The 26,680-nt window shown below is 37.8% G+C and overlaps 2 protein-coding genes across 12 annotated transcripts in view; one reads left to right on the top strand and one right to left on the bottom strand.

Moving 5' to 3' along the window:
- The window catches only part of STXBP4 (syntaxin binding protein 4), an 80,536-nt gene extending 58,325 nt beyond the window's left edge, over nt 1-22,211 (bottom strand). Inside the window, exons 1-15 of one of the 11 annotated variants that reach the window (XM_038157480.1) lie at nt 22,074-22,205; nt 20,875-20,992; nt 20,558-20,608; nt 13,186-13,259; nt 12,893-12,988; nt 11,841-11,910; nt 10,958-11,032; nt 8,900-8,985; nt 8,153-8,282; nt 7,445-7,577; nt 5,225-5,331; nt 4,619-4,802; nt 3,538-3,616; nt 955-1,037; nt 356-452 (exon numbers count right to left, since the gene is read on the bottom strand). In XM_038157480.1, coding sequence (XP_038013408.1) covers nt 356-452; nt 955-1,037; nt 3,538-3,616; nt 4,619-4,802; nt 5,225-5,331; nt 7,445-7,577; nt 8,153-8,282; nt 8,900-8,985; nt 10,958-11,032; nt 11,841-11,910; nt 12,893-12,988; nt 13,186-13,259; nt 20,558-20,608; nt 20,875-20,981 — 1,372 coding nt within the window. In that variant the 5' untranslated portion in view covers nt 20,982-20,992; nt 22,074-22,205. The other 10 variants (XM_038157481.1, XM_038157479.1, XM_038157490.1 and 7 more) reach the window with 10 other exon arrangements.
- On the top strand, nt 22,194-25,155 carry LOC119709562 (cytochrome c oxidase assembly protein COX11, mitochondrial). The gene is given in 5 exon segments (XM_038157494.1): nt 22,194-22,287; nt 22,290-22,546; nt 22,613-22,768; nt 23,872-23,997; nt 24,497-25,155. Coding segments are annotated over 5 exon segments (816 nt in total). The 3' UTR covers nt 24,680-25,155.
- Nucleotides 25,156-26,680: the final 1,525 nt, after the last annotated feature.

Here is a 26,680-nt window from a genome sequence, read left to right as displayed (position 1 = left end):
TCCATTTACTTGCTTCAAGAAACTTCTTTAACCATCAAAACTCTCCCAAGTAATTTCTGGAAAAATTACAGTTCCCTATTGTCAGAACAAAAAATTCAAGATTTTGTGAGCGCAAAAATAAAACTTTCCCAAGGCTGCTCTTAACAAAATAAATTTGTGATGTGCATTCACATTACTTAGTTTCAAGTAGAATTTCAAGCTTATTTTTATACAGCAAAATAAGGTTCTTGCATCAAATTATAATTTTATTTGCAGCAGCAGCCCAATACTGACAAGAAATATATTAATGGTTATTATCTATAATTTATGTATTCCTACTTTTCATTATTTTCTATGGTAATTAACAAATTACTACCTCCAAAAGATACTGTTCCTTTAGAATCTTTATGAAGTTGCTGCCTTAGGGCTTGCTGCTGTTCATCTGTGAGCTGAATCCCAAGATAATTCAGTGCCTGGAAGGAAAAACTTATTTTGGAGTGAAAAAAGAAAGGACTAAGGATAATGACTGCAGGGACATGGGGGAGTAATTAAAGAGCTACACTTCAAAGAGCCTTTGTATCCTGGTACACTTTCACTGACAACACTTTTATTCCAGAGCCACTCAGTGACTTTTCCTTCTAATTGAGAGATGTTCAGATATTATTTAACCTTGAATAGAGATGAGTGTAATAAGCAAACCCCTTTGTCCTTAATAACTGCTTTAAAAATCCTGAGGGATGCTCTGATTCCCAGAAGAGTTAATCAGTAATTAGATTAACAAAACCACTAATTTGCCCAATACATAAACTGAAATATTGGCCTGCAACATGAAAGAACCACCAAATAGAAAATTCTGTGTGTTATTTATACTTTGAAGTTTGTCAGCCTAGAATTATTGTCCACATGTTTTACCTGCATCATGAAGGGGGGGGGGGGGGGGGGGAAGGAGAATTCAGAAGATTTTTAAGTATTTACCCTCTCCAGCTTTTCTGTTTTGAGATGAATACTCAAGTTCTTTCCTTGGGGCTCATAATCATCATTCTGGCTGGGGGCAATAACTAAGAAATAAAAAAAAAAAAAGTAATAATGATGTAGAGGTAACTATTGCTTTGAAAAAATTTGTTCTGAAGATCTGCTCATCAAGTGGATGCCAGCTAAATACCCACTTGCCAAAAATACATGTTAATGCTTAGACTGACTTTTTTTTTAAAGGACATAATTGTAATCAACAAAAATTAGGGGTATCAATCATTTCCACTATTTTTTTGCACAAAAAAGTGACAAGTAGCAAATTAACAGAAAATAACCAGGAATAGCTTTGAGTGATCCACCAAACATATGGCTTCTCCTTGTGGTATTTTCTCTTCTCTCAGAGATACCCAGATACTCAGGAAACAGAAGGGGAAACACATTTGTGAATTCCAAGAGAGACCTCCAAGACACACCCTTAGTGTAACTGACAGCTGCCACTGGCACATGGAGTGATCTAGAAAACACTGGGGAAGAGGGGGAATGACCTGTTCTCAAACATGGGAGGGAGCTTAGGCTGAACTCCACAGGCTTCTCAGTGTTTTTCCTGGGAAGGAACTCTTTTCCAAGAACTCCTGTCCATTAGGCCATCACCCATCAGCCCCTTCTACCCTTATAGTCAGAAACACAAATTTAAATGGGTTTTTAAACTATCACTTTGGATTTTAGATGTATGCAAATAAAAAAAAAACCCTCATTGTTTGCATTCTTTGTTTATAAATATAATGTAGGTCTTAACTCATAATTTCGTTAATGAATTAAAAAGTTACTGAAATCAAAACCAGTGTATGACAAGTAAAGGATCTTGCAGTTTGAGATTCTCTCTAAAAGAACAGAAGGAAATGCAGAGAATTCGTTTTTTTTCGAATTTTTTAGTTTTACAGCATATCTGTTTCCAAGCTCAAAGTAATTTACATTCTCATTACATGCCAAAAGCATAAACCAAAATATCTTGAAAATCTCTGACATTAACACCTCTCACATGCTATATTAAAGTCTGAAGACAGTGGGCTAGAACCTTGGTGGAATTGGCTCAATTTCCCTTCAGCTCAGAATGAAAAAGGTTCGTGTGTGATTTTGGGCAAAAACTTTTCAAAACTATGCAGATTTTTTTATAAAGTGTTAAAAACAAGAGTATTTCATCTGAGAGATGCTTTAATTTTTCAAGGTTATCTTTGAAAGTTTATCCTTGAAAAAAGACCAGCATGAAAGAAGTGGCAGGTTTTTCAAAAGATGTGCTGTTAAATAAGAAGAAAATAAAACATGACTGGAGCTGCAAGTATTTGTGCTTTCTGCTTTACTCTCTACGTTCTTCAGATGTGTTCAGAGACTGTGCCCTTCCTGGTGTCTTCAAAAAAAGAAGCTCCTGTGTACTGAATTATATTAACCAAGAGTCTTATATACTGAATATATTAAAAAATAAGACTTTTGTCTTGTTCCTTTGATTCAGTTGCAGTGTTTTTCATACCCAATACGTAAAAACTGTGTGATCAATCAGGTGTATTCAATACTAAAACTTTGCCAGTTTCAACAGCCTACATTTGGTCAGCTCACCCTTCAAGGAAGGGAACCAACTAGCCAGATTTGCAATACAGGAACTGTTTCATTTTAAATTTGAATATCTAATATGGGGTATAATAAATGCAGGTACACTTTCAGTGGAGAGATATCTGGAATGAATCAGATCCTGTGTATTTGTTCTTCCTCTCCTCAGTATGTTAGACATGAAATTGAGAAGTTCAGCTTATGCTTAATTGCTACTGCCTAAAAAAAAAAGAATATTCAGGTCTGCACAGAGAAATACTGAACAGAGTCAGTTCTATCAGTGTGCCAATGGGGATTCCCATTATTGTGTCACTCTTGCATTTTCACAGTTTCTAAATACAACATACTTGTTTCCCCCAGGAATTACAATTGTTCAGCTCAGATTTGCTTCTGCCCACATTTCACAAACCCCGTTTTTCCTAAAATGTTGCTCTCAAAATAGGTTATCTCAAGATGTGATCAAAGTGACTCTTGTCCTTGTTACAATGTCACGACTCTAAAACACAAACATACATGATATATTGTATTTGTTAGTAACTGAAAAGCTGTTAAGAGGGCTGCACCTTAATTCTATCCTTTCAATATGTTGCCCTGATTTAAGCAAAAAAAACCATGCCAGCAGCATACATGCCCAGAATTTCATCAAATCAGGAAAGCACAGTTTCTATGGCAACCTAATCTCGATCTATATGTGAGTCTTCATTATCTGGTTTCTACTGAGTCTATTATCATGACTGCTGTATAGCAAATGTTGTGATCACTCATTTTTGTTTGGTTTCAGCTGTTTGTTAGAGACAATGTAAGTTATATTTGAGAGAAGCTACTAAAAATCCATTGATCTCAGTGCTTTATTTAGGGGTATAAAAACAGTACAATATTCCCTTTTTTTTTAAAGGCTACTGAGTCTCACTATGCACTATATTCTGTTTGACTGTTATTGAAAGAACAAGGAAAAGGGTGGCAGGGAATTAAATCAGCACTTACTCATGGCAGACACATCAGCAGGATTGCTATCTAGAGCAGTAATTGGAGATTGTTCTCCCATCTTGACTCCAGTTTCCATCTATGAGAGGAAACGAAAAGTCATGAAATACCATTTCTAAAAGCAGATCACAAGCCAAACCAGAAATCCAGGTTAATGAAAAAAGAGACAGGAAGGAAGACCGTGGGAAGAAAAAAGGGCTGGGGACATCAAAACAACCCCAGGAGAAAAAGGAAGGCATGGAGGAAGTGATGGTGAGAAGGAACAGCATTGGAAAAAATCAGATTGGGGCCTCATCAAAACCTTGGGTTTTGAAAACCCTCACAGATTAAGATAGCACAGTCTCTCTAGGCAACCCACTTCAATGTTTATATCCCTAATAGGAAAGAAAAATGGGCAAGAATTTTAGAACAAATATAAGAAGATTTGAGAATCACCTGTTTTGACTTCATATTTGAGAACATTTTATTCTTCCTTCTTCTAAGGCAATAATTTATTTAGCTTTAAAAATATGATAAACTGAAAATCTGCTATCAAAAATTGAAATATTAGTTTTAAATCTTCTTTCTTGTGGTAAACATTATTTCTTTACACTAATGGTGAGCTGTATGAATTAAAACAATTGCTGCTTAGCCTAAAGAATGGGGAAAACCCTCACATACTTCTACGACTTTTTTTTAAGCAAAAATCTCAGAGTCACAGAACAAGTGTGAGATATTACTGTACTCACACACATGTATTAAGCAGGGAGTGTTCTGTCTCTGAAATGCGTAATTATTTATATCTAATTCCAAAACTTCAGAGAAACAGTGGTACTTGTAGAAGTACAAGTAGAACTTGGTATCTAAGAACACAGTTAATGCTTATTTAATTTGTTTTCTTACCCCAAGTCAACTAACTCCTCTCATCAGTGTGGTTTACTCTCCTGTTATACAACATGATTTTTCCAAAAGTTTTGATATTCCAAAGACAATATTGTGCAGGAAAACAGACAGTAATTTTCTTAATAAAATGGAAACTCAATTACAATTAGGAGAAAAACAACAATTTGCTCAGTTTGTTGTAAGAGGAGTATACACTCACAGCATCTGGAGGGAATGGTGAAATCAGCCTCCCTCTAGGAGAGGGAAGAGGACCAAATGTTGCAGCCTGTTGCTCTCCATGTCCTACAGAAGATGTTAAGAGGCTTAAAGGATGCTGCAGATTCTGTGGAAGACTGGGTATGTTTTTCTGCCTAATAAAAGCTATTTCCCAAAAATTTTCAAACCTAGAATAAAAATTCAAAGTTTCAACATATTTAAAACTTTAACTTATATTATGTATACTGTACATCATATATTATGAAACTGTATACTTATATTATTAATGAGATTATATTTCTGCAAAATTACACGTTTCCAAACACTGTGTGTGTGTTTATTTAATTATTTTTCTAAAAGGATGTTCTGTTACCCATAATTACAAAGACAAATACTGTAATTTTTTTAAACTTTAAAGTATCATAATTTAGCAGGTCTAAAAGGTGCACTTGAAACTTTTCTGCGAAATAATATTACAACTGAGTATTTAAAAAAATTATTATCCCTCATTTCTTCTAAGCACACAAAAACACATTTCACATTAATCTGATCATAAATATGATCTATTAAACCATTTTGGATGGTTGGGCTGTTTGACAGTAAGAGATACCTCATCTTTGTTCTGTTGATTATACTTTTTGCCTCTTCATAGGAGACTCCAATCATGGACTCTTTGTTAATGGACACAAGCTGATCCCCAGGTTTCAATCGTCCATCCTAAAATAACAAGTATAAAAGCAAACCCACAAACTTTGTATTAGTTGCTAACACTGCAGAAAGAACTGTATAGTCACAGCACTTGGACAAATTCCCCTGGTTCTATTAGGACAAAAAAAATCAAGAACAGCTCTGCATTCCACCTGTGCTTGACAATCCTCCAGAAATAAACAGATTAAACAATCATCCCTTACCATTAAAGCAATCATTATAAAAACTCATCAGAGAAAACAGACCTCAGAAACTGCATAAAGAAGAACTTTGGACCCAGCTAAACATTTCTGTTAAAAAAAACCTCAAAAAACCCAACAAAAACCAAGCAAAGAAACAACAGATTTTTCCAGCATCAACTCATCTGACTTTAGGAAGCTTCTTTACTAATAATTCAGCTCTGAGCTGGATTAATTTGTATTTCAAAAGCAAATGTTCATGGCAATATATGGAACTCTTCAGACACTCACTGGCCATGTTAGTGAGAAAACCAGATTGGTCTATTAGTACTCACCAGTCAAAACCATGACAGAAATAATTTGTCAGCTTTGTGCTTCTGTTGAATTAACTGCAAACTCTCTACCAGCACAAGAACATTTCCCATTTCTGTCCCAGAGACTCTAAGACAAGACTTAAAGCATGCTAGGCTAGATTTCTCAGCAAGATAAAGCTTTTTTTTCTCACATTTTAACAGAGCCCTGAACAATTCAACTGGAAATTCATGTAATTCACCTATGGTTACAGAGTTATGACATTTGTCTAATGTAATACACATCATGTAAAACATAACACGTCTCTGCTCTTCAGCTCCTAAGAAATCAAACACAAAATCACTCTATGTGAAAAAAAAAAACAAACTGCATACAGAAGATGATACATAGGAAATAAGTAAAATACCTTCTCAAAACCAGTATAATTTTACCTGGTTAACATCCACATACCATAATTTTAGCTGTGTTGTTTCAAACCTATGACAGTACTTAACTACCTTTTTTTTGTCACTTAGTGTTTTGGTTTTGGTTAAAGAATAAAGCTGTAGATCTTTCATTTTGCTTTCATCCAGCATGTTCTAAGATATCCAATGGTGCCCTCACGTGGCAGACATTTAACATATGCATCCTGTTTCACCTTCCCAAACAGGACAACCAGTACTGGGAAATTACCTCTATTATTGCTAATATTAGAGCCTAGTGGAAATTGATGTCTTAGCCTCAGTCTATTGATTATGTGTGATAGGCTTCAAATTATATGTTCACAGTGAGAAAAATATTTTAGAAGCCACAACAAAATAGGAGAAAATAAAAGAGAAATGATTACCATTTATCTACTGAAAGAGGTCTTTGAGAAACATTGCATTTTTATCTCCCAGCTTGCATTTTAGGATTAAACTTAGTCTACGAAAATTCAGTAACAAATATTTACAAACTGCTTGGGGACAAAACCCACTGCTCATGAATTGAGCTCATCCCCTCTTGCTGGGCCAGAGGCAAAGGCTGGTTATCTACACTTCCAAATAACCATAATTACTCAGGATGCCACAGGAGACACTTTGATAAACAGTTCTGTGTACCTGAACCAGGAAATTACATTATTTATTTACTTTTTACACTGACAAGTCTCCCTGATTTACATACTGCATTTGTCACAAATTAAAACAGTAATCAACACCAATTCATACATTTTATTAGTCTGCACTTTCAGAATATTTTTTTCTAATTTTCCTACACAATGATTTCCAACTGCAAGGATCCATCTAAATTAAGTCTCAGGGAAATATGATTCTTTGAGTGTCCAAGAAAATAAAAAGAGGTGCAATCTGTAGCTCTGTCCCATCCTTCCTGATTTACTTTGCATCATGCAATCTCTTATAGAAGTCGGTTTTGTACCTTCTCATACATAAACTGAGAAATAAGATCCTCAATTACCTCACATGAACTTCTGAATAAATTTTCATTACCATGTAACTCTGTTACAGTGCAGTGAGATAATTCTGTTAAAAGAGAAGGCAAGGAGGAACACAAACACTTTTTGTATTTAAAGTATGACTGCAGATGTAGCATACCAAAGCAATTAAGGCAAAAATACAGGTTCAGAAGGGGAAGAAAGGGAAAAAGGCCTTTACCTTATGGCAATCACCACCAGGGATAATTTCTTGAATATATACCAAAGGCCCTTCATTTCTGTTAATTCCTCCCACAATATTCAAACCTAGGCTTGTTCCTTTGCAAACAGAGATAATTTGAAATGCACTGTCACTAGAGACACAAAGAGAAAGAAACACAGAATTACTTCACAGAACTAGATAAAGACTGAAGCAGTAGCTTATTTTATCGTAAAGGTTTTGCAAATATGTATTACAGTAACAAATAGAAATATTGGACATTTAATCTCAGTGATCAAATATTACACTATTTACAAAAAAAATCAGCAACCTCAGGCACTTCTGACTATTACAAAAAGAATTTATACTCTATATTAAAAGGCTAAAAACTCCAGTCTACTACATAGAGTAGTACTATATACTAGTACTATATACTATATCCCAAGGCTTATGGGAGTGTCTGGGTACACACAAATCAGGAACATTAATTCATTAGGAGACACAAAAAAATTAACCTGATTCATCTTCTTCTGTCACATAAACAATAAATAAATAGAAAAAAAACTTAGCAGTCTGCAATGTCAATGGTATTACGAGCTACAGAACTAGAAGTTAAAAAATAAAACCAAACTTTAACACTTAGTGTTCAACCCAAATTTTTCTGACCAGACAAATAACAGCATTTCCTGCAACTCCCCCAAGAGAGGTACAGTCAGTTTTGGAGATTACTTTGGAAGCTTTGGGGATGGTAGTGGGACAGAATTATTTCTGCTGCTGCTGGTGATGTTATCCTTCAGATGCAACTGAGGACTCTGTGACCTTGAGGACGATGCAGAAGAAAGGCTGTCTCCAGATTTTGCTTCAAAAAAAAATAAATAATAAAAACAAACAAACAAATAAAAACCACATTTGGGAAAAAGCACAAAATTTCAGCTAATGTAAGGAAGTTCAGTAGGATTATTTTCATATTAGAAAACAGATAAACTAATCAATCAGACAACAACAAAAAATGCCTGCACAGTTAAGAACTGAGAGCCACCCAGAGTTCCAGGTATAATTTTTTAAAATGTAACAAGAGATGATTTTTTCAAATTGGGTGCAAAATACAAAACAAATTAATCCTCCATTCTATATAAAGGCATCTCAATTAGGCAGCAGTTCCAAAAATATTAGAATTTATAGTGCTCTGGATCAAATTTCTATTAGCACTTTGTGGCACATTTCAGCTAAAAATACCAAAAACTTTTCATATAAATAATTAATTAAAATTGAAAGTAGATATCAGTATATTTATTTAAAGAGCTGGGGAAAATGACACACAAAGTCCTCAAGGTGCATGTGTGTTTTGTTAGACTTTCAGGCACTTCCTCCAATACACCTCCACTAAAATAAGGAATTTTAAGTACAAGTTTCTACTCTACCCAAGGCTGATTTTTGTCCCCCAGGATTGTTTCAGGCTGGGAAGTGATCTCTCACCAGCTAACTGATGTGTTGGAGAAGTTCTTGCAGAGGTTGTGTCACTGTGAGAGCCATACTTATCCATTAGGTCATGAAACTCTTTCCTGTGCCAATAAAAAGATTTTCTTTGTCAGTTTGAATGGACCCTGTGACACCTGCACTGCTTGTATTGAACAGCTGCTCCTCCTCAGAGAAGGAAGCTCAACCTCCACTGAAAGAGGAAAGCCCTGTCAAATGGTCAGAAAAAGCAAAAAAAAAAATCACATAATGCATGATAAAGATGGGAAAACAACAAATAATGGACTGTTGGTACAAAAGCTTTATTTTTACCTCTCTTTACCCTGAATTACAAAACTTTAAAAAAATTGCAATACAATCAACTACAGATAATAAGACAGTGGTACAGCCAAGCTCCAGAACAATTTATTTATATTAGAGGGAATCAGATTAAAAACATGAGTATGCTATAGGTGTATAAAGAATGCTTTTAGTTCAATTACACTGAACAGGAACCCAGAAGAGACTGACAAAGATATAGCTCCTTAAAAACAAGAGAACAGAAGAAATATTTGTTAACTATTAAAAGTCAAAAGAAGAAATTCCTTGCAGACACCAATCATATTGTAACAGACAGGCAAAGATGTACATCTTGCATGACAGGCATTGAAGAGAATACAAAAACACCTGATTCATCTGATATTGAATCCAGCCTAATTTAAGAAAAAAAACTTTATAATCTGAGCTCTGATTACCTCAGTGATAACTGATTTAAAAGACATAAATAATCTAGAGTGATGTAAGTCAGAAACATCACCAAGTTAATACTACAGAATTAGTCAGAGAGAAAAGAAATTAACTGATTGCAAGGAGAGTAATTCCCAGGTAATTCCAGTTTGACTTCTGAAGGTCATTCAAAAATGCTGGTTGCATTATTTAAAAAAAAAAAGAACATTTATTGCACTGATGCTGGCCCCAGGGTACACACATAAACACAGACGAATGTAAATCAAATAACCTTTAAGCACAGAATGTAAAGTCAAAAGGTGGCTGGTGAGGGACTGCATGGAGTGGCAAATTCTGCCCAGGCCACTACACTTCTCCCCCCAGAGTGGGTAAAGGACTGATGGATTTTAATTATTCAAGGAGTTTACAGGAACTAGGCCAGTATGCTTTAGATAAAAGCAGATTAAGAGTGGACCTCACATATATCTAGGCAGTCTGAAAAAAGGAGAGATCAGAGGCTACAGAGTGATTTAGATGTCTGTTGAATTCAAAGAACAGAAAGAGGAAGCTTAACTTGGACAAAAGGCTAAAGGAATTTAGAGAAAAATCCTTTATGGGGAGATTACTCTGGAAGTGGAACATCCCAGGAAAGGCAAATAACAGCAGATACTCTTGCAATGATTATCAAAAATAGTTACATAACAGCTGTTTTCTCCCGAGATTTAAGTCAAAAGGGGATACAGACCTGGTTTGTCACATTACTGATGATTCTCTGACAATATTGGTTTATATGCTTAACTTTCATCAGTCAGGTTAAAGCAATATTTAACATAAATGTCCTTAAAATGAATATACTTTAGACCACCTGCTACAGTAAACAGTTTAACCTACTTATCCAAACTATTCAAAGCTCATTAGAAATTGAAAAGCAAACTTCTGAGGGGAAAAAAAAAACAAGTAAATCTGCCTTTTGTCAGAAGGCAAGACAAGTTTAAATCCTATAGTTTTGTGGTAGCTCTAACAAAGTCCTCATTTTTCATTATTTTTAATTATGAGGAGTATTTCAAAAACTATCACAGCAGATAATTTTTAATGGTATTAGCTGTAAATATAACATTACAATCCTCCTCTTTAAACTGAAGTTGGCCTGAGCTTGCTACTTGAAGTGATTGATGCAAGTGATTTCAAAATGAACTGGTATCAAATACCACGCAGAAAAACGTAACATGTGGTGCAATTGTGCAATGAAAACTAATCTGAAATAAAAATACATGCAAACCCATCCACTCGCCCACCCTGAGATATAGCACTGGACTTTTATTATTTTTGAGGTCAAAACAATTTTTCTCTTACTTTGCTTCTTCATCTCTAGCAACAAGCAGAGACATGTGATTAGAGGCTGAGGCTGTTCTCAAGATGTCAACAGCCCTAGAAGGGAAAAGAAAAAGGCCAAATAAATATATCAGGGTGCTGGCAAGAAGTGAGCAGTGCTAGAAGAGCAGGAAAATGGAAAACTACTGCTAAGGTATTTAATTTTCATGGCCAGATACATAGAAAAGAGCTGGGCAGCAGCAAAACTTAAAATGAGCACCAGGGAACAGAGCAAAAGATAGGCTGTGGTGCATCTGCTGACAGCAATAAACTGGGACTGACCTCTCTTTCCCTTCCCTTCTGTCCCCATCCCTCCTTGGGCCATCCTGCTGCCTCCCTGAGCCTCCTTCAGGATTAACAGCCCCCCCAACAAAAGCTACTGCTCAGGTCTGCCTGGCTCAGAATCTCCCTCAGCAATACAAATGGTAACTTTCCTTTGCATTTTCAATCTCCATCTCCAGCACTGAAAGCTGCACTGATCTCTACAGATCCAGCTATAGAAAACATTTACAGCTCTTTCCTTCCCCTTCATTGTGCCATTACTTGATTGCTGCCACCATTTACATTCATCAGTACTGAACCAGCAGACAGTTGTATTAACAGCTTCTACTGCTGTTTTCACACACATTCTGTACTCTGTGTCATTAAGAAACCAGCTGATTCTGCTGTTACAGAAGCATAAAAAGTCCTTCACTTTTCTACAACAGTTTTGCTGCATTACATTTATAGGATGAATTACTTGCGAGTTGAACTCCAAGGATCTCAAGGGAGCTATGCTCTTTCAATCAGTACTGATAGTCTCCAAAATAATCCATGTATAACATTCCAAGCTCTAATAAACATTCAGGAATCAGTACAAACATACCTTTCATTTGTTACTCCAACCAGGTTTTCTCCATTTACATCCAGAATTAGGTCCCCAGTAAGCAAACGGCCTTTAAATGAAACGAACAGTGATTGATGAATCATATTTTCAACAAGAAAATGGTGAACATATTATATTAAACCAGGTATTAACCCAGGACTTTTCTTTTCTATTTTATGTGACTTAATGAATTAAACAACTTTATGACTCATGGCACCTGATCCTAAGTAAGACAGATAATTGAGATAAGACTAGAACCTATAAATCAGTCTTACTAACAACAAGATAGCCACCAAAAATAACTGTCATTTAGCTATTTGCACTATTTACACACAGCGTAAGTATTTTTGAGACTAGAATTTACATTTTACAGTTGTGGAACTAATTTTATTTGACTCTTGCTCTTAACATTATTGTAAGTTACCATGTGTAGATATATTAATGTTTTAGACATCAATAAGGTCAGCTAAAAGATTTTTTAGAATCAATTATATTTTTAACCTCCTGAAAATCTCAAGTTTAGGAAGTTAAATCAGGTTATTTTAAATTATCATTTTGCACAAGACAAGATGGAATCTCAAAAAAACCCATACAGAGATCTAGGATGGAAGTCTGTAGCTTAATTATTGCAAACTCTACTGAGAGTAATTTCTTCTCTCCACACAGATCTTAACCACCAGTACACCACCATTAAAAAATAGTAATAAAAATTATCAGAACTAACTAAAAATACTAGGTTTATACAGAAAAACCCACTCTTATACTGTGATTCAGCATCTCAACACTCACTCAACAGTGCTGCCAATTGCTAGAAAGATTGCCAATGGCCTTCACCAGCCATATCTACATTTGAACACATTTTCAAGACCTGAGTATATTAAAATCTTTTTCCATAAAGGGTCCAAGTCTCATTTATCAATCTTAAAGTAAGCTAAAACCTCATAGATCCTGACTAAACCACATTATCCTTACCCACAAAGTAAAATAAAGACTTCTTTTGACAGCTTTTTATATACAATGTGTTTGTAGCCAAAAAGGTTAAAATTACTTACTATCTACAGCAGCCACCCCCCCAGGCAGAATTCTCTTTATGAAAATCCCATAATCTTCTGATGTTTGTGCCCTATAACCTCCAATAATTTTAACTCCTGAAGAACAAACAAAAAGACAAAAGTGAAAAATTGGTTATTCCACCTGTGGTTAGAACTGGTTATTCTATTGTGCTAAATGTATTTGCAGTCAAATCCATCAAAGCCAAATAAACTTTCCTGATGCCAGGTATCAGCTGGCAAAGGTGGTTTTAGGTTTGATTTACCCAGAATAACAGAATTGCAATCTTAGTTACCTAATCCATTTTGGCAATCAGAGAAAGAGATGCGGTGAACAGCTCGATTAATTCCATGAGGGCCCATAATGGTCCTAAGGAACAAAATAAAGTTAAATTACAGAAATGTAGGTAGAGCTATGTTAACTTAAAAGAAATTACAGTGACTGTGTTTTCAACTCAAATACAAACCCAAACTAACTTTCTCCACTGACAACTTCATATTGTTTGATATCTCTGAACCACCATCTCCCCAGTCAAAAATCAATCTGTTCATCACAAATATCACATGAAAAGATACAATAAATATACAGAATATACTTCCTTTTCCCCCAAAGCACTTCAGGCTGAACTGTGAATCCCACTTTGTGTAAAAGGATTGTGATTAAATATAAGCAAAATGCCACAAGCTGGTCCACCTTAACATATAGGCAAGAAAAACATACTGTAAAACCAGTTTTCATTAGGTAATGAATATTTGAACAAAAGTACAGCTAAGCCAGTGCATAAAATTATTTCCTAACATATCTAAAATATATTTTTTTATATTTATGGACATGTTTTCCCAAATCTACTAATTTCTTCACTCAACATTGATTTCTTTCTCTATTGTAAAAAAGGCTTCTTTCCAAACTCTTTTGCCTGATCCTCTGTGTACCTTACCACCCCAAGGGAAAACATCAGGATGGCATGTGGAATTGTCTAAAGGCAGAGAAATATTTTGAAGGCAGTTGATCATGCAACAGAATTAAAAAAGAACACAAAGTAAAATTAAGAGTTTTGAAATCTAAATTTACAGTTTCATCAGACTCATGACCAGCACACTGCTCTGAGAACACAGAGTATTAAGAATGAAAATAAATCCAGATTACCCCTTACCAGGTTTTATTTTCATGTAAATGAATTATGGGGAAAAAAAAAAAAAAGTTAGTTGTATTATACTTCCTCTGTCCTTTCACTGCAATATTTTTGAAGAAGTCTCAGCAGATCTCTTCTGGAAAAGAGCAGAAGCACCACTGAGGTTTTTCTGCTTTGACCTGCACCACTGAGGTTTTTTTGCTTTGACCTACGTATTCTACATTAGATAAGAGAGTTGTGCTTTCTAGAGGGTTCCTAGTGAAATGGAACAAGAAGAATTCATTAGCAGGATGGGAAAGAAGATCAAAGTGGAGGACACAGTGACCCAAATCCTTCCACATAACCTAATCCAGCACACAGCCTGAACTCTATGCCTGAAATTGGGTACATCTGCAAAAGCCAGAGTACATCATTAACAGGTGCTGTGCCAGAAGGAAGAGAAAAATCCAGAAGGTCCAAATGTTCTTAAAATTTTAGCACTAGCCAAGATATCCAGCTTCTAAAGAACATCTGCAGTTCTTTTGGTTTTGGAGAAGAAAACTCCAAATGAGATTTTTTTTTTATCAAAGTATAAGCACTAGCTCTGAAAAGCAACAATTTCCCAAAACCTCATATTTCCAAGTATTTGCAAAATTAGCCTTTGCTTTAGAAAGGCTGGCCACAAGAAGAGACCTAATAATTCTAATAACCTTTAGAAACAAAAAGTAAACCTGCGTTTCAAGCACTGTATAATTTTCACTGTAGTATTTCTTGAAATATTTGTTTCACAGGCTAAAAAGAAATAACGAAACCCAGTGTATTTGGTGTGTGTTTGACAGGACTGCACATGACCATGCCACGATATGTCAGAGCATAAGGTATCCTTTGTATGGCTAAAAGTGAACCAAACTGCTTTTACTTAATCACTGCCTGAAAGGAAGAACAAATCCCCAAGCCTGATATTTCTTTAAAAATACCCTTTGGACAACCTCCTACTCTATGACAAGAACAGAGTATTTTGCATTACTACCCAGTACTGTCACTGCAATTATCCCACAAATTTGTTCTGAGGCTGAATGACAGCATCCCAGTCAGGCTTTGTCCTGACTTGTCTCCATCTCTGAAACCTTAAACAAGGTACACTGATCTTTAAAACAGGCAATTATTCCATTTTTTTCTCTCTTGCCTTTTGCTTCTTCTGCTATTGGTTTTGCTCTGCCATTCCCTCTAAGCAGTTTTCACACAGCAGTTTTTTTGTTGAAATTAGAAAGCAAGATCAAAGGTTACTTCAACCTCACACAAACTGACACAGAGGTTTTACTTTCACAAAGTCTGAAAAGATCAAATTTCAGACTTTAAGTCTGAAGTTTAGAGTTTGCCAGAAATTGTAGAACCTCTTTATATACAACCATATAAAATAATAATGAAATATGATCAAAATCTAAGATTAACAGAAAGGATCTACATCTTCAGAAGTAACTGGCAATACATTCCAAAGAGAGATCCTAACGAAACTAAAATGGATTCTAACAAAGAGGACACAGAGAACACACAACTAATCATTATTATTAGTCAGTGGAGAGGAGTAAGATATCTCTGAAACACTGGAATTGTGATGCTGCCACCTACAATTAGAAAGAACTGACACATTGGACAGACAACTTTTACAAGGTACTCAGGTCTGTTTATGCTCTAAAGACTAAATCCCTCCAATACATGCAGTTTAAAATTACTTTATCACATAAAAGTAAAGACAAAGATTTTCAAATGCCCCAAATTTGTTTAGCATATCACATCTAGCTGACTTTCAGTGTTAGGGGTTTTTCCCCCCATATAACATAGATCTTCAAGTCAAGCTACTTGTCATAGTTCCAATAAAATAAACAGAGCTTTAACAATTTCACTGTAAAATGACTTGGATTCAGCACCCATCCAATATTTATTTTATGTCATCAATTTCAATATTCGTGAAATGTCAGAATCTTTCTCACAGAGCTTTAGAAACATGCTCAACAGTAAAAATAAGAAAATAGGCTTCTAAACCAGTTGGCAGTAGTAAGAAAAATTAATTCAATTGTTTTTGTAGAAAAAGATGCAAATTAAATAATTAGATGTTGCTACTCATTTATTGAGGTCAGACAAAAGTACCTGTAAGGAGGGTTTTAGCACATAGAGAAGATGAGAGACAGGAGATGAAATAAACAAGTAAAACTCACCAAAAAGTATACTATAACCTTCTTACACTAAAAAATACTAAATTCAACACTCCAGCTGAAGTCCTGGAATGCTAACAGACTAAGTGTGCAACATTTTGTCTAGATGCTCCAGTAAAGGCAATTAAAATGAACTTGTTTCCATTAGTTTTTAGCAGCATACACAAAGAAGTTCAACAACTTTGGGTTTTATTTCTTTTAGTACTTATCAGAGCATACAAGTCCAGATATTCTTCTGATCTCTATTCCTGAGAAATTATTAGTCATTTATGTGCACAATCAAAACATTTACCTATGTTTATCAACAGGAGAATAATACACTTTGCTCACAAAACACGTATTACTTGACACACAAAAATCTCAATTATAAATTAAATTATAAACTCTGGCTGTTGATGAAAAGAAGCTGAAAATTATTAGCTATTAAATTATCTTTCCTGTACTTTGCCCAATTACAGACTAGAGCAATGCCCTCAGAACTGAATAGTTCAGCATACCAGTATAAGAGAGAGAGACCATCAAAACGCTCTGGTTCATCTTCAGCCCCAGGAGAAAGCAAGGACATCCTTCCCACATCAGGAAAAACAAGGACAACGCAACCAAAACACACTGGAGGTTTTCAGCTCAGCCGGATAAAGGTTATGAGCAGGATGATTTCTGCTAACAACTAAAAAACCCAAACACAGAGCTCCAGCTGAGCGTTCTGCCTACTTAATCTTCTCTAAAAGCCTCTGCGTCACATGCACTAATTCACCTAGAGAGGTGATGCTTACTTTTTCTCTTTGAAATGGCCATTTAGAGCAACTTTAAAGACTGATAAATGCAAAGGAGAAAATTTACTACACTGTGATTAAGTAATCTAGATCCAGCAGCCAAAGGCAAATGCGATAATTCAAAGCAACTTCTTTCCTCCTGTTCTTCTAATTATTTATTTACATGCACCCTGCAAACAAGGTCAAAAGCAGTAACTCATGACCTTTCTAAAGCAACCTTCCTAGCAGACTGCATTATGCACAGCCACACAAAAGTGAAAGCCAACAAAGCAGACCGGGAGTATTAATGAAACAAATGCCATTATGCTATTACTTTTCATTCTCGATCATGGTACTGGCTTGTGCCATGATCTAACTTGATTTTTAGACTTTCAAGATACAGCAGTCAAAAGTCAACACAGAACTTGGGTTATTTATTTTCTCAAGAAATGCAAGGTGACAAATACTTTTCTGTGAAAGAAAATAAAACTGCCAAATTTATGTTATTACACTGGGAATAACGTAGTTCAAGAAGTCAAACTATATCAAATATATCACTCCTGTTCCAAGAGGTCAGATCCTGTGATAGGAGACTTGGTCTTGCAGAGAGATACACATTTTCAGAAATTTTGAGTGTTGACCCCAGTTTGGTTAATGAACATCTTCTTCCAGGCTTACCTCAGAAGTACCCCTACTACTCCCCCTCTCTCAAAAGACCATAACAAGACTGCAGCTTGAAATGAAAGCCTACTACCCTGTGCTCACTGAGGGCTTTAAGTAGAAAGGTGAATCCTCTCTAGCCAGGAGCAGCCCTGTGATCAGACAGCATCTGTCAGGTCTGGAGGTGCAGCAGGAAGGCTGGGCTATGCCAGGAATGCACAAGCTTATCTCAGGCACCTTTTTTTTTTTTTTTTTTTTTAAAGCTGCAGTGACTGTGGTCTCATTAGCAGATAATCCTTCCAGGGAAAGGATCCCTTTGCTGAGAGACAATGTGCTGAACAGTGTTCATAGAGAGTGGTCAGTCCTGAAAGCCTGCAATGCACACACAGAAGGGGCAGAGTGACCCACCACAGATTAAGAAGCAGATCAGCGATGGAAATGGGAACATAAAGCAGCCTTCCCAGTTCCCAAATAGTGAAAAGCCCCACTGGCACAGTGACCACATCCAATCCATTCAGAGATGAAAATTTGCCCCTTTGCAGCCTTTCCTCAGTGAGCTCACTCACTGTAATGCTGCTGTTACTGGCATTACAGAAAAGCCATTGATATTTTAAGCCTCATATCAATTAGATTTGCTCTAGGCAAGGTTACAGAAGTACCAATAGATTTTCTCCAACAAAACGACCTCTGTACTTAACACCAGTGGAGTTCAATCTGTGGTATCAATATCAGGAGCATTTGTCAAAATACATCACTCAGACCAACCAGTGTCACATTTTCTGCTGTAGAAATACCCCAATTAACATATGGCTCAAGGCTCTCCAATTTCCTTGTTAAAAAGCAAAAAGTTATTTTTATTAAACCAGACATGACAATCTTCTGCACAATTTAAGCAGATATAAAGGAGTATTAGTCTTATCGGTCTCATTTTATTAGAGTTATTACTAGTAATACATGACTTGTTCAGAAGATTGCTCCTCCACCCCCTCTTCAAAGTAAACTGCGCTTTGTTCAGCTTCCTGAACTCATCCCCAAGGCTTCTATCCCCCTTTACCTTCAAATACTATTGCTGTGCTGCTTTTAATGAATGACAGCATTATTGCTTCTCTTGCAAGTGCTCTGTCTTTCAAGAACACAAATTACTTTCTACTTCCAGAAAGATCTAGGAAAATTGTAACTCAAAACTCCATGAAATTTAGTATAAATAAGTAAGACTAGATTTTCAAGAGTTGTCATTTGTTCTTAAGTAAGGTTCATTTTCAAACAGCTGGAAAACTATTCCATTCTGGCCACATTTATAATTACAACTTGCCTTTCCCAAGGGAAGTTTTGCAATGCTTTAGCAACTGAGATGGATTACATGATAATTTAGCAGATGACAAAAAAATCTGCAGAATCTTTGGAAGTTCGATTTACAAGGTCTTTTTTGTTATAAATAAACCAAAGGCCTTTTACAAAAATCCTATACAAATCCATTATGCAACTGTAGCCTTTCAGCTTCACTAACCCCAAGTTCAGATTTTAAGGACCATAGGCAAAGGAACGCTGTATCATATTGCATGGATGAGCACTCAGTGGGATCCATCCAAACCCACTAATTATTCAAAATACATTCTGCTGATTAGGCTATAAAGGTTAAAAGAAAACCTAGGTCATTATACAGCAACTGTTAAGCCTAAAAAAAGCTTGGGCAACATTGTATTTGTGGAGAAGCATGAATGGTTTGAGGCTAATCTCCTGCACAGAGAAGAAAGGTATGATTTAAAGTTCAGGTAAGCCTCAGTTAACATATAACCAAGTCCATTCTTGAAAGCATTGTCGCCTACAAGAAATAAAAGTACTGAAAATGACAGCCTGCCATCAGCATGCAGCTGAAGTGCAGTCTTAGGTGCCTTTTCTGTTCATCTCTAATGTGAAAAATCACCTTTGGAATACAGTGAGCTACAAACTACTCATGTAAACTACTCATCTTTCACATGACTCTAGCAAGCCACAGCTGTCTGAAAGATGTATTTTTGTGATCACATACCCTGAATTTCCATTAGACAAGCAAAGTTTTGGCTTCTTCAGGTCCCAGTAAAAAGCAAGTTAGCATTTTTAATGTTTAGTGGTTTTTCTTTTCTAAACAATCAAGTTATTTATGAGGTGGCATAATTCTAAATCTGTAATAATTTTTTTATTATTCTTTTGAATACTCTTTGCTGGATTCTATTGCACAAGTACAACAAACATGGTAAGTCCAGCAAGATCTGCCTGTGCCTGGTTTTGATAACAGCATTGATAACAGCATTAATTCTGGTTTTGATAACAGCATTGGCATGGTTATTTGGCAGTTTGGAAAGGGTCTGGAGTTACACTTTTCAATCATGACTGAATCCATGTTTGACATTTAGAATCTGATCCAACTCCTAAGTGGATAAGATTATGTTTTACAGAATTAATATAATTTTTTTATAACCTGAGACATTGGTAAAAATACGATGGTTCTTGAGTACTACATATAAAATACCAAAGGTATAGAACCAGAGTATTTTGAAAAAGTAATGCACTGCAATACAAAACCTCCAGTCTTATGCTACTTCAGGTACCCCAGATGTACAAAGAAGTGATCTACTATATACAAGTACGTTTTCATAGTTCAGAAGCATTAAATTAAGAAACCTCTCTGCAGGGTATTATCTCTGCAACACTAGTCCTAACCAAATGCAGATTAAATTAATGAAAAGCTTAAGGGACAATTCCTCCCTTAAAGTGCAAATTCACTGGTGTTGGTGTCAGCTTTCCTACAAGATTACTGCAGACTGCTTCAATATCGAAGTTATTTTTCTTAAAGTCTTCATCAAGACAAGATCCTACCAATGAAACTGAAAAAATTTTAATATTATAATCTATTAATTGTATTTATGCATCTAGGGAAAAAAAAGTACTTACTCTTTCTCTGTATTTGTGAGGGGATCTGTACTGGACATCTCCTTAGAAGAACTATTAAAATAAAAGTTCAAAATTAAGAGCTCTGACACACAAAGAACAGGCTCCTACCCAGGATCAAAATCTTCAAAAATAGGAAAAAAACAGATTACAATTCTAGGATGATGCAACGTAACTGCTGAAGGCAAAGACAATCCTTTTTTTTGCATTTAAAGTTACTTGGAAAGGGAATGGTGTTTTGTTGTCTTGTTTTGTCATGTTTTTTAACTTACTCTCTGGTATTTAGAACAGGCCAAAACACACAAAATGGGCTTACTTACCCATTCAGTAATGTAGCAAAAGCCCCCAGAAATTCACATTGTATTCTTATAGGTACAACAACAGGTTGACAGGAAATACAATCCTGGATGTACTGAGCTACAATCATTTCAGAAACTGCTAAAAAAGCATTAATGCAAAAAAAAAAAAAAATCAGTTTGTATTACCAGTAGCAAATCTTCCTGACCCTGTGAGGTGCATGGCTGAACCCTCACATGCCACAACCCAGAACAGGAATTATTTCCAAACCAACAGGGGCAAGGAACTCTCCCAACACACAGGCAAAGACAGCACAGGTGCTCCTGGCACCAATGTCACACCACAGACACTGGCCAAGATACAACAGAATCCCAAGGTGCAGTATCAGCCTCCACAAAACCACTCCAATTCCTGCATGTTTGTACTTCTTGTGTGAAAAAGATGTTAAATCCACGTTGGAATGCCACAAATGCTCCGGCAGTAAACATTTTCAGATTTTGCTCACTAAAGAACCAAAAAAAACAGTCATCTGAAGACAGAGAAAATAACACAGTACGGTTACACCGAGCCTTTATCATTCTCTTATTCAACGTGGAAAATGAAGAAGTACCAGGAGCTGCCAGTCCTCGTGTGATTCACTTTACTGGAACCACCACAGAAGAGCGACACAGCGCTAAAGCAGTAAATTCATGTACTGCTACAGCAAATTTTATTACAAAGCATGGCACCAGCCATGTGAAAAACTATTGTTTGTGAACTTGCCCAACTTTGCCCGTCCTCAGGTTACCGCTGTTTACTAACAGCGCTCGCTACCTTCGCAGCGTGTCACTACCTCTGCCTGAACAAAACCAAATCCCTAGAAATGGAAATAACGAGAAGCAAAGCACCGGAGGAAAAAGGAACAAACAAACAACCGGTGTCAAGAGTCGGCAAAAGGGGAGAAACTGCAGGCCCCGGAAGGACCACCCGGAGCAGCCCCGCACCCCGCGCCAGTCCTGGGGCCGCCAGCGCGGAGTAACCTGAAGGATAACCAGGTATCTGCGGGACCCAGGCCATCCTTCTGGTACCAGGTACCTCTGGTGCGGTGTACCTGCGGGACCACCGCCCCTCCCGGTAACCCCGCTCCTGGCCGGCCCTTCGGTGCCACTCCCGTCCAGTACAGCCCACTCGGTGCGGGACCGGAGCCGTGGAACCCCGCCGGCCTGTGGGCTGCTCCGGTTACCTCGTACACAACCTGCGCCCGAGCCGTCCCACTGGCGAGCGAGAAGGGGACAGCCACAGACGGCTCCACCAAAACCCCCTCTCTCAGCGCGCTCTGAGGGGCGCAAAGGGCAATGATACGATGGCGGCTCGGCCCGCCCCCGCCCTCTACTTTCCCTCCTCCTCTCCCGCCCTGTTCCCGCCTCCGTCCCTCCCCGTTCCCCGGCCGCCCGTCCCGAGAGCCCCCGCGCTGCGGTCATGGCGCTGTGCGGGCGGGGCTGGATGCGCTGTGCTCGCGGCTTGCGGCTCGGGGCCTTGCCCCGGCCCGGGCTTTGCGGGACTCGCGGCGTGCGGGGCTCCAACCCCTTCACGCGGCAGCAGGAGGAGGAGTGGCGGCGCCGGAACCGCTCGGCCGTAGGCTACATCGCGGCGGCGGCCGTGGGCATGGTGGGGCTGTCGTACGCGGCCGTTCCGCTCTACCGCCTCTACTGCCAGGTACGGGGGGCCCGCGGCCGGCGCCGGTTCCGCGGGCGCCGGGACCTCACTGCCCTTCCCTGACAGGCCACGGGGCTCGGCGGGACGGCGGGCACGGGGCGCGGCGCGGAACGGATCGAGCGCATGGAGCCCGTGCGGGACCGGCTCATCAGGGTCACGTTCAATGCCGATACGCACGCCAGCATCCAGTGGAACTTCAAACCGCAGCAGAGCGAGATCTACGTGAGTCGCCGCCTTCCCCCACGCAGAGCCGTGGTCACGGTTGGAAGAGGCCTTTACGATCACTCGGTCCGACCGGCACTGCCACTGTAACCACTAAACCACAGCACCCATGCCAGGTCCAGCGCCTCTTGAGCGGCTCCAGGGATGGGGACTCCATCACCTCCCTGGGCAGCCCTTCCCAAAGCCTGACCACACCAACAGTGGAAAATGTTTCTAATATCTAATGGGAATTTCCCTTGTCTCATCCCGAGGCCATTTCCTCTGGTGCTCTCTGTGCAGACACGGCAGAAGGGCCCGATCCCCACCTCACTACACGCTCCTGTCAGTAGTTCCAGAGAGCAGTCATGGTCCGCTTGAGCCTCCTCTTCTTGAGACTAAGCAACCCCAGACATGTTCTCTAGAACTTTCATCAGCTTTGTTGCCCTTTGCTGGACATGCTCCAGCACGGCAATGTCCTTTTTACAGGACATTGTGTGTAGCTGGCCCTCTGCCACCCCATTAAACTATTGATAGTTACTGAAACTATATTTATGTATACACTTCATGGTATATACACCACATGCACATTGTACATACACCGTAAAAGTGTGTGTATATATATATATATTTAAAAATATATAGTATAACAGTATATCTAAATCTATACTGTTTCTCCTATTGCCCTATCCTTATAGGAACTTTTTTCTAATATGTAAAAAATCACAAATTAACTTTCCTGTTTCAAATTAGTTCTCAAAACAAGGAGTTATGCTTCTTAATAGTTTCTGAGTCCAGTACTGAAAGAATAACCTCAGAAATTAAATGCACACCATATCTAAATCTGTATATTAAAAATGCTCTGTGTGCTGTTGAACTGCTGAGGATAATAGAAGACTCAGGCAAAATGGGTAAGATTACAAATATATAGAACAGTATTGAAGCTTTTAATTTTGAATATGGGTGAATTGCATGTAATCAAAAATATTTGTGAAATAATAAACTTGAAACAGCAATAGAGAAAATTAATTCTAGATAAAGTCCAAAGAACTTGGTTTGAGGGGTGGAGGGCTGCAGTGAATTTTTTTTTTTTAAAAAGAAAATCACCGTACAATTATGTTACACAGGTGGTACCAGGAGAGACTGCACTGGCATTTTATAAAGCAAAAAATCCTACTGACAAACCAATAATTGGAATCTCCACCTACAATGTTGTCCCCTTTGAAGCAGGACAGTATTTCAATAAAATACAAGTAAGTGTGAACAAAGCAAAGATTGAATTTTCCTTTACACAAAAGAAAACAGTTACCCATAAATTGCATTTTAGTCCTGGACAACATTCTTCATATGCCAACATTTTAAGAAAATACCTTGTTTTTTTCAAATGATAAAGTGCATCAATTCATTCTGAGCTTTACTGCCCTTACATCAAGCTGCTCATCCCATCAGAGTAGCTCCAAAATCTGTATTATTTAGTACCACTCTGAGGGCAGGCAGAATGATGTGAGCTGGCCTAGCCCCTTGACACCTTTACACACGTCATTAAAAACTAATATATTTTTTCCTATATCACCACAGTAACAAAATTGCTGTCTTGTTGCTCATCTTACTGATCCTTCCCAGGATTTTAGGGGTGTAAAGGAAATGAGAGTTTATTTTAAACCATTAAGATTTCTTTCATTTTGGCAGAGATAAAATTTATCATCTCTATGGTTGTCTAATTGTGGATTTCTTTTTTCCTCCCACCTGCAGTGTTTTTGTTTTGAAGAACAGAGGCTAAATCCTCAGGAGGAAGTAGACATGCCTGTCTTTTTCTACATTGACCCAGAGTTTGCAGAGGACCCTAAAATGGCTAAAGTTGATTTGATCACTCTCTCTTACACCTTCTTTGAAGCAAAGGAAGGACAGAAGTTGCCACTTCCTGGGTATCAGTAATGGGCCTTCTCTACAAAATCTGACTTCTGCTTCATCTGAGTGCCAGTTCTGATGCCATTTTTCCTTGGAATAAAAACTGCAGGAGTACTGTGCAGTATGAAATTATATTATTAAACCTCCATGGGCACATGCTGTTATGAAAGCATACGTGTATATATATATTTTTTGGAAACCAACTTAATGTATCCCTATTTCTTAGGGATAGTATTCATCAGACAGTGGAATGGAACACACTGTTCCTGAAGTACAGAGGGTTTTCTCAGGCCATCTTTTTGTAAGATGTTATCTGAATACCACAAGGCAAATTTTTAAACCAATGTATAAATTAAGATCTTCTTTTAAATACAGAAGAAAAAAACAGTTCATAAAGCATCTAAAATTCCATTGCTGGCTCCAGAAAATGACTTGCATGTTAAGTTACTTTAGAAGAAGGTGAACCCAGATAATAAATGAAGGTAATCTCATAACTAAACAAAGTTAGACTGTTATTTCTGTGTAAGCCTCCCTGGCACAGTAGGAGAAGATGATTCAGAAGGTGATGCACCCTCTCATGTTATTACTGAATCAGTAGTTCATTTGGTAAGAGCAGACTGCTCTGAAGCTGTTATCATGAGAACAGTAATTTAAGTGTGTCCCACATCTGTGGGATGGTTTCCATTTGGAAACACCATCTTATTTTCTGTGTTGTGTCCCACTCATTTGAAGTATCTGTGCTGCTGTTGAGTGCTCTTTCCCTCTGCAGAGGGCTCTGCTCTGGGCACCTCCACAAGAGACAAGCTTGGCTTGTGTCTGACATGCTTTGAGGGTAGGGCAGGGTATAACAGCTGCTCTGAATCGCAGCTGAATGAACAGCGTAGGTGTCTCCTCAAAAACCAAGACCAGCCCATTCAGAGGCTGAGTTGGCTTGAGCCTGCCCAGCAGTGCAGCAGCTCTTCAGGGGGAGCTCTTTACCAGCAGAACATGTAAGGGATGTTTATGTAACTTTTGGGCATTACCTGTGCAGTAGGTCTAATAACGCTTCATCACTGCCTTGCAAACCAGGAGCACGTTGCAGAGCAAGTTCAAGTAACCTGGTCATTTTCAGACAGAAATTACTATCAGCCAGTCTTTCTATGCCTTCCAGCAGAGAAGATCTAACAAAGTAAGGGTGGTGTTGGTTAGCTTGGACTCTGAAAAGGCAATGGTACTTCAGAAATAACTTCCATTTACTTAAGTCTCAATTATATTTGCATACAGTAACTCAAAAACTGCTTTTTTTGAAAATAGATGGATGCTACCTTTAAAATCCATTATTGTACTAATTACTTGTGTTGGTTTAAGAGATTTTGGATGATGCATTTTATTCAGCAGAACATATGGAGCCCACACAAGTGAAATATATCTGTATGAAGATATCAGCAAGCTTTATAATTTCAGTATGCTTCAGGAAAAAAAAAAGTAACATCAAGACAAATCTTTGAATCCAGGCTAGGGGAAAAAACTTCTTACCTCAGTTGTCTTTTGTCCATTGTCCTTCTGAAAGCTGAACTGATTAGGGCAGTTCTCCACCCATTGCTTTATTCTGGCCCCATTCTTTAGAAGAAAAGGAGTATCCCCCTGGCAAGTGGCAGTTCCATAAAAATGTGGGTTCTCTGCCAGAGTTTGAAAGCACAAATTTGCACAGATACTGAGCACATTCCCTCTATAACACAGGCTCTAACCTTGGTAATTAGCCAATTCCCTTCCATCTCTTTGTGACCATTTGTGGGATTCACATTCTCTGAACCTGAGAGAAGCAGAGAATGATCAAAACAATTCTTACCTCATTTGCTGCTCCTGTTGTTTTGTGAACATGTGGAATGTGTTGGAAGATTATTTATCTGAAGGAATTTGGCAATTGGATTCTAGTGTGTTTTGTTTTCTTGACTAATCTCTGCAAGCTGTGTCCTGATGGTCAGTCAGGAGACAGTCACGAGATTTTGTGCAGTTGAGTTCTTGTTCAGTTTCAGTTTAGAGGTAGTG

The sequence above is a fragment of the Motacilla alba genome, chromosome 18 (assembly GCF_015832195.1).
Source record: "Motacilla alba alba isolate MOTALB_02 chromosome 18, Motacilla_alba_V1.0_pri, whole genome shotgun sequence".
Taxonomy (NCBI): Eukaryota; Metazoa; Chordata; class Aves; order Passeriformes; family Motacillidae; genus Motacilla; species Motacilla alba.
Note: the sequence above shows the minus strand (reverse complement) of the source record. Positions and strands in the feature narration are given on the sequence as shown.